The 16704-nt window shown below is 34.8% G+C and overlaps 1 protein-coding gene across 1 annotated transcript; it reads right to left on the bottom strand.

Annotated features, from left to right (window-relative positions):
• Positions 1-694: 694 nt before the first annotated feature.
• LOC110775638 (transcription factor bHLH106) lies at positions 695-4980 on the bottom strand. The gene is made up of 2 exons (XM_021980248.2): positions 4502-4980; positions 695-1571 (listed from the first exon to the last, which is right to left on the bottom strand). Exons 1-2 carry the CDS (start codon positions 4826-4828, stop codon positions 1077-1079), a joined length of 822 nt encoding a protein of 273 aa, XP_021835940.1. The 5' UTR covers positions 4829-4980; the 3' UTR covers positions 695-1076.
• Between the last annotated feature and the right edge of the window lie 11724 nt (positions 4981-16704).

Below are 16704 nucleotides of genomic sequence, written 5' to 3'. Positions count from 1 at the left end.
ACCTTAGTACTACATCGGTACTTTCACGTTTCCGACCATAGTTAAAATAGTTTTAGAAAAAGTAGAGTTTACGATTAAAAAAAAAGTAGAATTTGTATCATAATAAACTACAACTTCACAAGAGATAATGGTACAAAATACTTAAATATTTAATTAAATGGACTTAGTAATACATTATTTTTTTGCTATAAATGTTTAACATATAATAGTACAAAATACTAAATATAAATCCGTGAAGCACAGACATAAAATTAGTTTGCATTTATGTTCGAACCATTTTTGTTTAACTTTAAAAAAAATCAAATAAAAAATTATCAGATTGGAATGGATTCAGACTCACGAATTTTTTTTTATGAACCAGACTAGATCATATTCGAAAAAAGTTTGGATCAGATTCAGACTCAAATATCCATGTCCAAAAATTTTTGGATTGAATTTAAACTTAGCAAAATTCATTCCAGTTCATCCAATTTACACCCTAGTAATTTTTGACTAATCCATGTTTAAATGCTTGGTGTTTTGTGTATGTAACAACCTGCATTATGTTCAACTTCTTTTCGATATTCTCCATATGAGAAGTTAATATTGGGATCGGAAAGTATTCCTCACCGAGACCCTATTGAGATATGTGAACGGAGTAGGAGTAATTTAGAGACAACTTCCAATCTTCCATGGATGATCTTATGACATTGAGTAACCTTCAACATCAATATTGCATTGAAACATATTTATAACGTCGGAGTTGATAAATAAAGTAAACGAAGCGCTTAGAGCACAAGAAATGCTTGCCCTTGCTTCAAACTGTTTACAATAATCTTATACTCCGTACTTCATCTTATAGGCTTATACAGTTACACCCCTCCCAAACCAAACAACAACGAAGAAACACAGAAATGGATACAAACTTTAAACTTGTACAACAAATCCCAAACCAAGCCCCCCACATACACACGATAAAAACATGCACATATTACGTATTACATAATACATATACACCCCCCCACAGGACGCCACGACTTTAACCAACGAAGCTAGCATTATCATCAAAAACAAGATCCCTGCTAGTTAAAATTAAGTTAGCAATCAGCAACCGAATCAAACACCCTACGCCTACGTTTCAACCGTTCATCCGACCCAGAACCAGACCGTTGAACAATCCCCTTCAATGCATCCCTCAGGAACACGGCACAATCATCACTTTGAACACTATTATTATCCGCACTAACAATGAAAACACTCTGAATCCGACCGCCAAGGGATGAAACCTCTGCCCGAAGAGTCTTCAAATTCAAAGAACTCAACACCCCATTAAGATCAGCAAAGAGATCAGGCCTATCTTCACAACACAATGAAGCTTTCAAAATCAGCTTATGATTATTATTGTTACTGTCACCATCTTCAATATCGAATTGATTATTACTATTATTATCATTATTATTATGAATGTAGACAGCAAACTCGTCATTTTCAGAAGGTATCATCAAGTTGTCTAGCTCATTAAGCTCCGAGGTTTGCCGTTTTAGCTCCAACACTCGCTGAACCACCTTGGAAAGGAGCGTTGCTTTGTCTGTCTGTTTTCATAACAAAAATTTATTCAAATTAAAAACAAAAATATGCTTCATTCCTTTTTTTTTTTTTTTTTTTATATATATTTTAAAATTGAACTTTTTGAGATTTGACACTATTCATAATTTTATATACTACTCCACACTCTTTTATGAATGTATACGTAAAAAAAAAATTCATATATGATGTTATTAGATTAGTATCGAATATAATTTTCAAAATATCAACCCTTTTTTTTTAATTATTCACTAATGTATATCTAGAGATGTTAATGATTAAAGTTATGTATTGTCAACGAGAAACCTCAAATAGTACTGCTACAAAAAAAAAATTGTAAAACTGAAAAAAATAGAAAAAAGAAAGAAGAGAAAAGCGAGTAAGAATATTCAAGAACAGTGTACCAAGAAAAGGTGAACAACTTTGTTCAAAGCCTGAACCCTAAGCTAAAACGAGCATGGTCGAAATTTTAGAAAAAAAGCATAAATAAATAAAAATAAAGTGTGCATGTTTTTTTGACTGACTCACTAAAAGTTTAAAATTCCAAAACCCCAAAAATGATATTAATAATAAGTTCTCATTTCTTTTTCTTCACGCCGTGATGATGATGTTGGTACTTTAAATTTTTATTCAAAAAAAGACAGAAAAATGTTTAGTTTTTGTATTTAAAAAGTGGGACATTTTTATTTAAATTTCAATCCGAATTGCACTGAGAATATCAGTAACAGAAGATCGAATCTCTGCAAATTATAGAAGCTTATAATGGTAAAAGATTTTCCATTAACTGAACCTTCAATGTAAACACAAAAAGAGAAAAGCTAGTAAAAATATCAAAAGGGATTAAAGATAAGATTAGAATGTCAAAAATATTGTAGTTAAATCTAAATCGATCAAGTATTTCAACATCAGAAAGGGTGATATAGGGTGTCCGTTTAGTTTGTTTTAAGTCTATATACGGAGTACTTTGTAAAGGAATAAGTGAATAACTCTCATTCTGAAATAACTATAGTCAAATGTGCAAATTAGCCTGATAACTATAATCAAATGTGCAAATTCCCCCTTATGTTTTAATTAAAGCAAATCAACAAACATCTCAAACATTATTACCCAATAGCATTATTAAGGATCATTCTTCCATATTTCCATTACACAAAGAAATGATAAGGAAAAGTTTACAACAAGTCAAATTGAACTTACTCCTCAAGTGAACATAGGATAGGGCACACATATATACTCCATACACATAACTACATAAGCAATGCCATTTGAGTATTTGACTATCGTACCTTGTGAACACATAACTACATATTCGATTTCATATATGTACTCCATAACAATTGTTATCATTCATGTAAAGTGAATGCACAATTGCTACCCCATTATAGAAATAAGTTTGGAACTCTTAATGCTAATGCTTTCATATATGAAGTAGTACTAATCGTACTCTTAACGATGATTAATATATTATATATTTAACTTTTTTTTCCGCATGGGAAGCTAACTAGATAAGATACTTGAACCATTCTTTTAGATGAAAGACAATGACTTTGACAATAGTATTAAGATCATAGGGTACAAAGAAGCCTTCACTCTAGTACGAGACTATACTTAGCCTAATATAGTTGTGAAATACAGAGTATATATACAACAAAGGTACACTGAAACAAGTTCAAATCACCAATTCTAACAAAATACCTCTTATATAGGAGTATAAAACAAATAAAACCACAAGTATTTGGATTTATTGAACTTAAGGCGTTCTCATAGAAAATCTGTTGTAGAATGACCAAAAGTTATTATCATATTTTACTTACACCAATTATCCTTCCATCCACTTTTCATACTTTCTTTGTCAAATATAAACTAGATTAACTCCTAAAACGGGATCAACCTAACTCATCATTTCGGATGATAGAGGAGAACAGATCAATGAAAAAGTTAGGCTCTGTTCTATTGGACTTATTTTGACTGAACTTATATTATCTAAACTAATCTGAAATTAACTGAACTTATCTGAAATTAACTGAACTTATCTAAACTTATTTTATCTGAAAAAAAGTTATTTTGTCTGAAATAAACTTATTTGTGTGTGAAAATATTTGAAAAAAACTTATTTTTGCTGAACATATGTTATCTGAACTTATCTGAACTTAACTAAACTTATTTTGTCTGAAATAGGGCCTAAACGAATAGAGCACAGAAGCATGATTATGAACGTAGTTAGCCATGAAATTTTCGTCACTGAGATTGACCAACTTTTAACTGTTACTACTCCGTATTTATTTACTGGAAATTTTCATACTAGTACCAATGTGAAACAAGTTCAATCGAAATATATTTAATTGAATTCTATTTATAATAAAATGGCCAAAATAACGAACATTTTGGATTAGTTGGTGTATAAACTAGAATGTAATAACATTGACCGGTTAACATAGTTCGTCACTGCCTCACTCCATTCTAAAGTTTCTTATTCCGTACTTTCTTTTACTCCGTATTACTTATTCCATTCTAATTTTCTAACACATAAAATATCAAATCACTATTTTCTATTACCAATTTTTATGAACTCAAACAAATATCAAGGAGTAGCTAATAACATGACGTATCCTTTTTTTTTTAATGTGAGATTTTTTTTACGGGAAAAAACAATATTATTGATACAAAATAGCTATTTAGGTGAGATTTGGGCGGCGAGAGTTTTATGGAAAATATGTTTAGAGGAAAATAGTTCACACAAACTAGTAGTTTGCGAAGCCACTACCCGAGTATCTCATCTAGCCACTAGATTAATAGTGAGCTAATTTAATTAATTAAGTACAAGCATCAACGAAATTGTATATCTCAAAAACAAAAAACCCTAATTAGTAATTAACATATAAAATCAAGATTAAAAGGAGATTAATTAAGAGAGAGAAAAGTAGTAGTAGTAATATACTTTGGAGGTGCAGGGAAGAATAGAACGAAGACGATCAAGGTGAGAATTAATCCTCTCTCTCCTCCTTTTCTCAGCTTCCTTATGATGAATCCTTGACGCAGCTAACGCCTTCGCCTCCGTCGCTGTCGTCGTATCATTCAATAATCCAGTGTAAAACGACGCGCCACAGCTTCCACTGCTACTGTAATTATTGTTATAATTCGCCGCCGCCGGCCAATTTACGACATCGTTAACGCCACCTCCAGCGGCCGCTGAATACCGATATATTTCCATTTCCGATGAGGTAGTATTGTTTGCAAAATCAAAATCATCTGAAAATTGCTGCATATTTTTTAAATTTTATTTGTGATATGACGTGGTAGAATGAAGGAGAAGATGAAGTGATTGAAGTTGCTAAGTTTGGGTTTTATTTATATAATGGAGCAGAAAAATGGCTTTTTTAATTTAAAATTTTAAATTGTTTTAGGGTTTGTTTTTTTATACTTTGGGGCTTTTTAGGAGTGATAAGGAATTTTGGGGTTGGAAGATGACCGTCTTTTTGTTGTACTTGTTGAGGATTTATGTCAATTTGTTTTTATTTTAAAATATATTAGCTTATAAGAATATTTAAAGTGTATTTTGTTGTACCTAGCTTTAGTTATTAGCGTACATCCTTTCACATTTCTCCTTCTTAATGAAAAAAATGTGAACGGATTCAACAGTACTCACAAGGCATTAAAACGAGGTAAACATCTGTCAAAAATAGTATATACTGCAAAAATAGTATATTTAAGGGATCTCCAATATTTTTAACCGGGTCAATATATTCCAATCACATCTAATAAGTTTACTCTTTTAAATTTTATTCTAATTGCAATCCTGCCGAATTATTTTTAATAAGTTTCAATCAGATTGAGTACGTTCAATAAGATCTAATAAAATTTCAGTAAGTTCAAAATTCAGGTCTTATGCGATAAAAATAATACACCAGCAGTACTCCCTCCGTATTTATTTAGGAGTCACATGTTGACTGACACAAATATTAAGAAAACTTAGCTGAATTTGATATAATAATGATACAAATGTGGTAATTAACAATTAAAAAAATAAGTGCGACTTAAAAGTCGCCAAAAACGGAATTATTTATAATTTATGTGAGCTCATAAGAAAATAAACAGCTGATAACTATATGTAAAAGTTATAAAATTTGAAATTGTGAAATACGACCTTATAAACTTGTAAGAGTAAGACATTATTTTTTTTATTTTTTTGAGGTAAAGCCTTGAGGAGCGATTAACTTTCCTCATGGGAGTAGGACATTTCTCACTTAACCATTCAACATTTTCTTTTGGATAATACGGGGTACAATTTAACATTATAAAGAAAAAAAAGACAATATTTCGTATTTAAATACTGAATTAAATAGTACGGAGTACTATTGTATTTATATATTAAGGGTGGGGTCTACTGTTCCCACTACTGTGTTTCTTCCTTTTGGTGTCTATAGAAGTTCCTAACTTTATATACGTAAGCTTGGCGTAGTGGCCACGTCACCAAGCGGTGAAAGGGGGGTGAATCATGAAATTTAAAATGGGTTTGGAACTTTCGATCATGGTGTTTTATTTTTTACTCCATAGATGTGATAATGGGATCATGTGGCCAATCCCAAAATTCCTATACTACATTTTAAGCTCACACGCTCACGCCTACTCACTCTTCAAAGATATGTGATCATTTTGGTTAAACTTTTTCTCTCTTTGTTTTTAATCCGATTCGGTTGTATGGTAAATATCTTTCGATTTCAATTTACTTATGGTAAGTCGGTAAGATAGTAAGTCCACACGCTAAGACGACAAAAAGAATGTATGTATATAGTTAGATTAAGTTAAGTTTTTCGTAATTGAGTGATTGGATAGTATGAAGTTTCATAATTAAATTGAATGTTTTCATATAGTTAGATTAAGTTAAGTTTTATGTAATTGAGTGATTGGATAATATGAAGTTTCATAATTAAATTGAGTTTATTCTATGTCTGGACTCTTTTGTGGAAGGGTGTTGACAACCGAAACAATACTATAGAAGTTGTCACTATTGAACATTCCATATAACATATAATTGTACAATCTACCACAAAAATAACATTTATAATTTTGGCACTATCTTGTTATGTACTTACACTAATATAAATCTGGTCCACGCTAACTTAGCGTGAACCAGGGCAACAAATTAATTTGGTTGGGTAACATGTGTAACTGTCACGTGACAGTTATTTTGTAATTTTAAATAGTAAATATATGCGTATTACAGTAACTATGTGTTACTATATTTTTGTAGAGCTTTTATGCGATTGTGTCTAGCCCACTTTATATACGTTTTAATTTTTTTAATTTTTCAAAATTTCAGATTTTCATTTTGCTCATTTCTCTCTCTTTTCTTGCTCTTTATTTTCTCTCTATATTTTAAAATTTTTGCCCAAATTTCTAAAGTTTGTTCAACTTCGCAAGGGTTCAGTATACCCTGGTAAGTTCGAGTTTGGTGTCGATTAGTTGAGAAAATTACGTTATGGCATTAGGTCCATTTTGAAATACTTCGTATCAATCTATTTAAATTTCATATTATATATTAAGCATCTTTACATTTAAACCGCTTGTGCATACAGATCGAGTATATATTGAAAATAATTGGATCTATTGTCTTATAATTCTCATAATTGGTTTATTAGATGAGGAAAAATGGAGGAAGTAGCAGATCAAGAAGGAGGTTCGTTGTGAAACTGAATCAAAAAATTTGCGCTCGACTACAAATCATCGCAAGTATTTTGAGAAATCTTTCTCGGTTCATTATTTTTTAAATTATTTTAAGTCTATTTTTATTTAAAATTGAAAATATTTGTTGTTTTGGAGATATTAATGTTTGTGCTTTGTCGAAATAACGTTTTCACTTCGCCAATTCGATCAGTGACTTCACGATTTTAAATAGTAACTATATGAGTTATACAGTAACTTTATGGTTTAAAGAGGTACTATGTAATTTTAATGGTTACTATATGTGTACAATAGTTACTATATTATTTTAATGGTTACTATATTGTGTACAATAGTTATTGTTTTGTTGAGTGATTTGAAATGTTTGTTGTTTTGTTGAAATTAGGGTTAGTGTTTCACATAGTTAGTATATAGATGACATAGTTACCTTTAATTTATGTTGCGAAATAGTGTTTTTAATAGTCACTGGAATATTCGTTGTGTTTATGTTAGTAGTAGTTTTTAGAGTAACTATATTTTTTTAAAAGTTACTATAACTTTTAAACAGTAACTATGTGTTTAAAATAATTACTATATAAGTTATTATAAGTTTAAAACAGTAACTATGTGTTTAAGATAGCTATTATGTTATGAACAGTTTATAGTGACTTTTTGAGAAATAATAGTTATTATACGATTACATTATGTATTATGTTATTTAGAGTATGTTTTTGTTCGCTTCTTAGATAGTGGCTATATGATTATAATGGTTACTATATGTGTATAATAGTTACTATATTATAATAATAGTCCCTATATGTTTATATAGTTACTATATGCTTTATACAGTAACTATATTTTTGAAATAGGTACTATGTTTATTTTATCATGATTTGTTACCATATGTTTATTTTCTTCAATAGTTACTATATTGTTTGTATAGTTACTATATGTTTGAAATGGTTACTATTTAAATTTATTATGTTATGTTCATGTTTTTGATGTTATTCTAGCTATATTTTTAGTGATAGACTTACTATATTATTATCACACCAACTATGTCTGCAACTATGTGACTAAATGACCATCAATAATATTTATAGGTATTATATCTTGTATAATAGTAACTATATGTTTGATATAGTTATTATGTATATTATAATGTTCTTTTTATGTTCTTTGTTGTCCTCTATGTTATTATTAATAAAGGTTACTGTTGTGGGATCTTTTACGGTGCTGATGTGGCACGCGTTCCTCGGAGGTATCAAGTATGACCTGGCACGAACTTCTGGCAACCTGCAAAACAAGAATATTCCCGTAGGAATATTCCCTCCGATGCTTAAGTAAGTATAAGCTAGAGAGATAAGTAATTTGTAGAGAGAAGGCAGAGCAAAGATAGTTCTTAGGTTGGTGGGAATGAATTGATTGCCTTTACCTTGGGATCTGAGCTATTTATAGTGCTAGGGTTTCTTGGGGACTGTTCCCTCAAACCTAGCTGTGGGGTGTGTGCCCCTTGGGGATTTAGGACACGTGTCATTTGGCCCACAATGATGAGCCTTTTACAAATTGGACCTGTCTTCTCAGAGAGGATGGGCTTTCCAAAATGGAGTTGTGCTCTTATTTCATTTAGGTACCAAGGTTTGGGCCTTCTTCCTAGGTTTGGGCCCAGCTGGCCGGTATTGGTCATTGTAGCCTCTTTGGGCCTTGTGGTGGAGGTATTCAAGCCCACATCATTTGCCCCTCATGAGGAGTGAAAACAGACGTTAGTTTTCACTGCTCTTGGAGTGTTCAATGAGATGACGACGCGTGGCAGGGGTAATCATTTCTTACCCCTCTATAAATAAGTGGCCATTTCGAGTGATTTCCCCCTGAAGGAAATAATGCCCTTGGTCCAAGTATGCATTCAATGATAAGTCTAATATATGCGGTTCAGTATTAATTAACAAGTTAATAATTCAGTGAGATCAAGTGAGCTGAATGCCTAGCTAGAGGCCGCTTCAGTTCAAGTGGAATTAATGATATTAATCCACAGCTTACTCTTGACTGAACCCGTAGGGTCACACAAATAGTACGTAAAAGGATCAAGTATTTAATGGCATTAAATACTCCAACTATGGATATTCGGAATCGACGGATCTTGGTTTCAGTGGGAGCTGAGATCGTCACAGGCAAGAAATGAATACTCCGGAAACGATGATATTGCCGGAAACGGAAATATGGATCGTATCGGAAATATAAATATTATCCAAGTCGTAGATGTTGCCGGAAACGGAAACATGGTACATATCGGGAAATATTATTGGAAATAGAAATATTGCCGGAATCGGAAATATTGCCGGAAACGGAAATATTGTCTGAATCGGAAATATTATCGGAATCGGAAAATAATTCCGGAAACGGAAATATTAAATATTTGTTCGAAACGGAAATTAATTCCGGAATCGGAAATGTTAAATATTGTTCGTATCGGAAATGAATTCCGGAATCGGAAAATTAATCGGAAGCGCGTCATACGAATTAGCATCGGACGAGCTTGCTAGACGAAGGCCCAGCACGAAGCAAGGCCCACGTCCAGCAAGGGAAACGTGCGCCACAACACGCCAGCCCAAGGCTGCGCCAGGCCCACCGCAAGGCAGGCCCAGCGCGCGCCCAAGGCCGCGGCAGTCGTGGGCTGCGATGCTCGGGCTGTGCGCGCGCGCGCATGGCGCCCCTCGTGGGCTGCTGTGCGTGCGTAGGTGTTTGTGTTCACATACGAAACCTAAAACGTACAGGATTCGTTTAATGATTAAATTCCTAATTCTATTTGATAAATTAATTAAATAAGAGTTTCATTAGGATTCTAATTTAATTAATTCGTATCCTAATAGGATTCCAATTCTCTTTCCATACCCCTATAAATATGTGGCCTGGGTTCACAATTTATAACAAGTTTTTCAAGTATTCAAAGTGAGTTTTTGAGAGAAAAATTCAGACACATTCCTTGCTCAAAAGTGCCGAAATTTTTAGTACCTTAAGGGCGATTCTAGTTGGTCAATCTTAAGGCGGATCCGGACGTGCTGTGGACTATCTACGGAGGGACGACACTTGGAGTCCTAAAGACTTGTTCTTGTTCGGTTCGGGCGCAGCTAGGGAAGGCACGCAACAAAGAGTATGCATCTAAACTATGCTATATGATTGTGTGTAAATAATATGTATTCCTGGCTAAATGGTTTTTCCGCATGATTTATGAATTGTCATATGTATCATAACCTAACAGTGGTATCAGAGCCTCTTATTATTTTCATAATCTAAATTGCATGAACATGGTTAAATATTACAAATTTGCAAGAGTTAAAAGGGGTGATTAATTTTCGTAATTGTTAATTAATTGCAAATTGCGTTTATTTAATTATACGTACGCAGTTTTTCGGCAGTTTCTTCGTTACTCATCCAAATCGAGTGATTTTTGTGTCAATTCCGCATGTAAAAGGAATTCTGCCGAACCCAGAATTCTCAAATTCGAATCCTAACTATGACTTTTCGAAGGTTTTAGTTTTTCGAATGCAAAATTTCGTAAATTTAAGATGTTAAATTAAATATTTGCGATTCTTGTTGATAAATCTTGAATTTTTGATTGACCTACTGTATATGTTTAACAAGTTTGAATGCCTAGCCTTGTTAATTATGCAATCTAATTTGTAATTATGATTAATTTGTTGAAAATTAGAATAATTTAGAATTAATTTGATTTTCATAATTAATTATAATTTAATTAGATACCTATGATTAAAAACCACCATAAAAATTGTAAATTTATGCTAAATTTTAAATTTTTATGACCTAGACTTGAATCCATGTTAATCAGAAATCAAATGAATAATAAATTTTCGATTTTTCGCCCTAAAATTATGAAATTAATATTAATTTATTAATTTGTCATTAATTTTAAATATAAATTTTTTAAATTTTATGCGATTCGTTCATATAACTTGCACGCACAAAGCAGTGGACGCTACGTGTTACCCTTAAGGGGTGTTGTATAGTGCGGGCATGCGACGACGAGCAAGGGAGCTCGTCGCCCATGCGGCACGAATGCAATGAGCAAGGGCATGGTGCACGAGCACAAGGCAGCAGCCCTGCCTTGTGTCGTGGGCTACGAGCAATGGACGAATGGGCATGGGCGAAGGCAAGGCACGGCAGTCGCGTGTGGGCAGCAAGCGAGCTGCGCCACAACGCGCACTGCCTCGCGCAAGCGCGCGCAGCCTCGCGCGCAGCGAGCGCAAGCTCGCGTGCCACGAGTGCTGCGCCCAGCGTCGATGTCTCGCGCAGCGAGCGCTGGCGAGCGCTGGCTCGCATCAAGCGAGCGCTGGCAAGCGCGCACAGCGAGCGCTGGCGAGCGCGCACATCGAGCGCTGGCGAGCGCGCACAGCGAGCGATGGCTCGCGTGCATCGAGCGCTGGCGCGTGCGCAACGAGCACCAACTCGCGCGATTGCTTGCGAAGGGAAGAAGCAGCAGCTATGCGACGCAGCGCATGGGCTGCGCGCACATGGCGAGCGATGGCTGTGTGCGTGTGGACCATGGGCGTGCAATGCGTAGGGTGTTTGCGTTGCGATTAGATCGTTTTGAATGTTTAATTTGAAATTTTCAGTTTACGTAATTTTAATTAATTTTAAAATTAATAATTTAAATTATTTTCTTGGATTTTAATTTTAGTAAAATAATTAGAATAAATAAATACGACTGAAATTAAATTAAACTTTTTGGATTCAATTATAAATCTATATGAGCTTTAAATTTTAATTAAATTTGTATGTTTCCGGTTAGACTAGAAATACAATTTTATGTTTAAAATTAGTAAAGCATATGAATTTATTGGTTTGAGTGGGAGCCCTTTTTAGTCATAAACTCTTGATTAGGTCTACAAATCCTTAAGGTTAAAACAACTTGATTAGAATTAATAAGGACTGAATAATTGGTAGATTATTGGTGCCCTTGATTAATTGCTGCAAATGTTTACGTGATGCATAATGTGTTTTACTAACCAGCTATGTGGGCCATTCATGATAATGAATGGGTGAATGGTATATATTGTATATGTACTGTTTTGCAGGTTATGAAGTGACTAGTATGGCCCAAATAGGATAGAAAATATGGTATGCGTACCCTTAATTTGAATGTAATTTGTCTAAAGTACCAAAGTTGTTTTTCAATTCAAATATGGTCTGCGTACCATCAAATAGTTGTAATTAGTTTTAATTATAGCTTATCCTATTTGAAGAAAATGGTGCCTCCCACGGAGATTTTCAAGACGGACTTTGAAGTTAAAGCTTCAAGATGAAGTCGGGCCATACTAGATCACATTTATCTTATGCATGTTTTAAGTTATTTATTGTTTTAAATATGTCTTAAAATGCATGAGATCAAAAGCTTGATTATGTTGCATGATTAAGGATTTTAGTTCACTTAAAATCTAACCAACATAGTAAGAGCCTTAAGTTCCAAACTTAAAAATTGAGTTAAAAGGTGCCATGCCAAAATATACACTTGCTTGGATATCCTTTACATCAATCTAGTAATAGTTTTCGCTCAGCGAGGTGTTACTTATTGGTCCTAAAGGGGCAAGGTACACAAATAATTGTGAGTACATGTTAGTTTTGGTGAAACTCAACGATATAAGTAAGGAGTCCTTTTATGTCGTGGCAAAATCTATAGGTTTACCTAATAAGTTCTTAGACGTACCTATCAACCAAGAATAGTTTCTAGACTATTAGCAAAAGGCTTTTGCTTACCTAAGATGTTTTAGGATTAAGTCGACAAACTGTGCTTAGTTCTTCAATGATTTTAGGATCTTGGAATCATTTTATTCACACCTGCCGGAACACATAACTTGAATAAAATGCTTAATAAACATTGAATTATGCATGTATGCTAGAATTTAAGTTTATTAAGAGAAACTGTGAATGGTTATTTATTTGTTTATTCTTTTCAATTGTAGTTTTTAATATGGCAAACAACAATCAAAACATCATCATAGGTTCTGAGCTTATGGTCAAGCTGAACCTGGCAAATTTTCTTGAATGGGAAGCTAAGCTAGTTGAAATAGTCAAACTCAATGGACTTGAGTATGTACTGTCACATCCCATGCCAAGCTACTATGCCAGAGACATGACCCCTGAGAGATTTTACGCCTGGGATGCGGATCTCAAAAAGGTTATGAGTCTCATGCTGAACAATATCCCTGATGATTGGGCTAGAAGGTTTGTAGCCTATGAACCTTTTACGCTCATCAAGAATCTGAGGGATATCTGTCGTGGAAGCACGGAGGACAGGGACCTGAACGTCCATGAGTTGATTTAATCAATGTCTGGTCTAAAGGTTAGTTCTCCCAACAGGTGTTATAGGATGGAGGTCCAAGAAACACATGTTCAGCTCCTTCGCACTAAACAGAGGGTAGGCGTCCCACTGAGGTTCCATGTGGATCTTATGCGTTCATACTTTGATCGCCTAAGTCTACTAGGAACACCAATAAGCGAAAGGATGGCAGTCTCTATCTTGCTCAATTCACTACAAAGTGGGTTTGGTCGCTTCAAGCAACTATACCTAAGTGAACCAAGAGAAGAAACAGTTGCAGAATTTGTTCACCTTGTCAGAAAGGCTGAAATAATACTGGACTGTGAAGCCAAAGATTTACTCAAGGCTAGAAGGAGACCATTCAAGAAAGGTGGAAAGTCCAAGGGCAATGCTAAATCAAAGCAGGACAAGTCCACATCAAGCTGTCTTTATTGTGATGGAATAGGCCATTACAAAAGAGAATGTCCAAAGCTAAAGGAAGATCAGAAGAACGGAACAGTCGTTCCATCTTCAGGTATTTTCGTTATAGACTGTATACTTTCTAATTCAACTTCTTGGGTATTAGATACAGGTTGTGGCTCACACTTATGTTCCAATCCACAGGGACTAAGAAGAAGTAGAAAGTTAAGCAAGGGTGAAGTCGACCTACGAGTGGGAAATGGAGCACGGATTGCTGCATTAGCTGTAGGAACTTACTATTTGTCGTTGCCCTCCGGGCTAGTTTTGGAACTGGAAGAATGTTTCCATGTTCCAAGTCTTACTAAAAACATCATTTCAGTTTCTTGCTTAGATGCTAAGGGATTTTCCTTTTTAATAAAAGACAATAGTTGTTCGTTTTATTTTAAAGAGATGTTTTATGGATCTGCTAGATTAGTCAATGGACTTTATTTATTAGATCACGACAAACAAGTATATAACATAAATACCAAAAGGGCCAAAAAGGATGATTCAGATCTCACCTATCTGTGGCATTGTCGATTAGGCCATATAAACTTGAAACGCTTAGAAAGACTTCAAAAGGAAGGAATTCTAGAACCATTTGACTTAGAGGATTATGGTAAATGCGAATAATGTTTACTTGGCAAAATGACAAAGCAACCTTTCTCTAAAGTTGGAGAAAGAGCAAATGAACTATTGGGTTTAATCCATACAGATGTATGTGGACCAATGAGTACAAATGCTAGAGGTGGTTTCAGCTACTTTATCACTTTCACTGATGACTTCAGTAGATATGGTTATGTCTACCTAATGAAGCATAAGTCTGAATCCTTTGACAAATTCAAGGAATTTCAGAGTGAAGTAGAGAATCAATTAGGCAAGAAGATTAAGGCACTGCGGTCTGATAGAGGCGGTGAATATCTGAGCTATGAATTTGATGACCATCTGAAAGAATGTGGAATTCTATCAGAATTAACTCCTCCTGGAACACCACAATGGAACGGTGTGTCGGAACGGAGGAACAGAACCTTGCTAGACATGGTTAGGTCAATGATGGGTCAGGCCAAACTTCCATTAGAATTTTGGGGACATGCACTAAATACAGCTGCACTCACTATAAATAGAGCTCCGTCTAAAGATGTCGAAAAGACTCCATATGAATTATGGTTTGGAAAGCCTCCAAATGTGTCTTTTCTTAAGATTTGGGGATGTGAAGTATACGTCAAACGATTAATTTCAGAAAAACTTCATCCAAAATCTGACAAATGTATCATTGTGGGCTATCCAAAGGAAACAAAGGGGTATTACTTCTACAATACATCTGAGAACAAGGTGTTTGTTGCTCGAGATGGTGTCTTTTTGGAGAAAGATCACATTTCCAAAATGACAAGTGGGAGAAAAGTAGACCTCGAAGAAATTCGAGTCGAACAACAAACTCTAGAGAATGCTCAAGATGACATTCAGGATGAAACTCAGAGATCTTTAGAAGAATCTGGTGAGAATCATGGTCAAACTAGAAATGTTACCCCGCGTAGATCGCAAAGATATAGATCTCAACCGGAAAGGTACTTAGGTATTTTGACGAACGAGAGCTATGACGTTCTATTACTTGAAAGTGATGAACCTGCGACTTACAAACAAGCTATGACGAGCCCTAGCTCCAAGCAATGGCAAGAAGCCATGCAATCTGAATTAGACTCCATGTCTGAAAACCAAGTATGGGATTTGGTCGATTTGCCAGATGGCTACCAAGCCATTGGAAGCAAATGGGTTTTCAAACTGAAAAAGGACAAGGATGGGAAACTTGAAGTTTTCAAAGCTAGATTGGTTGCAAAAGGTTACAGGCAAGTCCACGGTGTGGATTACGATGAAACCTTTTCACCAGTTGCAATGCTAAAGTCTATTCGGATAATGTTAGCAATCGCTGCATATTACGATTACGAAATATGGCAGATGGATGTCAAAACTGCTTTCTTAAACGACGTTTTAACAGAAACTGTGTTTATGACACAGCCTGAAGGTTTTGAGGATCCAAAGAATGCTAAAAAGGTATGCAAGCTAAAGAAGTCAATCTACGGATTGAAGCAGGCATCCAGGAGCTGGAATATACGTTTTGATGAAGCAGTCAGTGACTTTGGTTTCATCAAGAACGCAGACGAATCTTGTGTATACAAGAAGGTTAGTGGGAGAAAAATTTCTTTCCTAGTATTATATGTCGACGACATATTACTTATCGGAAATGACATTCCTATGTTGAACTCTGTCAAGATTTGGCTTGGGAAATGTTTTTCGATGAAAGATCTAGGAGAAGCACTGTACATATTGGGCATCAAGATTTACAGAGATAGATCTAAAAAGATGATTGGACTTAGTCAAAGCACTTATATCAATAAGGTGCTTGATAGGTTCAAGATGGCGGACTCCAAGCGAGGCTACCTACCCATGTCTCATGGAATGACTCTAAGCAAGACTCAGTGCCCAAAAACACTTGATGAGCGTAGACGAATGAATGGGATTCCATATGCATCATTGATTGGTTCAATAATGTATGCTATGATATGTACACGCCCGGATGTTGCGTATGCACTCAGTGCTACGAGCAGATACCAGTCAGACCCAGGAGAGGCGCATTGGACTGCTGCCAAGAATATTCTGAAGTACCTGAAGAGGCACAAAGATGACTTCCTGGTCTATGGTGGAGATGATGAATT

Source organism: Spinacia oleracea, chromosome 1 (assembly GCF_020520425.1).
Source record: "Spinacia oleracea cultivar Varoflay chromosome 1, BTI_SOV_V1, whole genome shotgun sequence".
NCBI lineage: Eukaryota > Viridiplantae > Streptophyta > Magnoliopsida > Caryophyllales > Amaranthaceae > Spinacia > Spinacia oleracea.
This window is presented reverse-complemented; position numbering and strand designations above follow the sequence as displayed.

Coding starts and splice junctions, on each gene's coding strand:
- LOC110775638 (XM_021980248.2), bottom strand. CDS start 4,828: ATGCAGCAATTTTCAGATGATTTTGATTTTGCAAACAATACTACCTCA. Junction 1,572..4,501: donor TTCTTCCCTGCACCTCCAAA/GTATATTACTAC, acceptor TTATGAAAACAG/ACAGACAAAGCAACGCTCCT.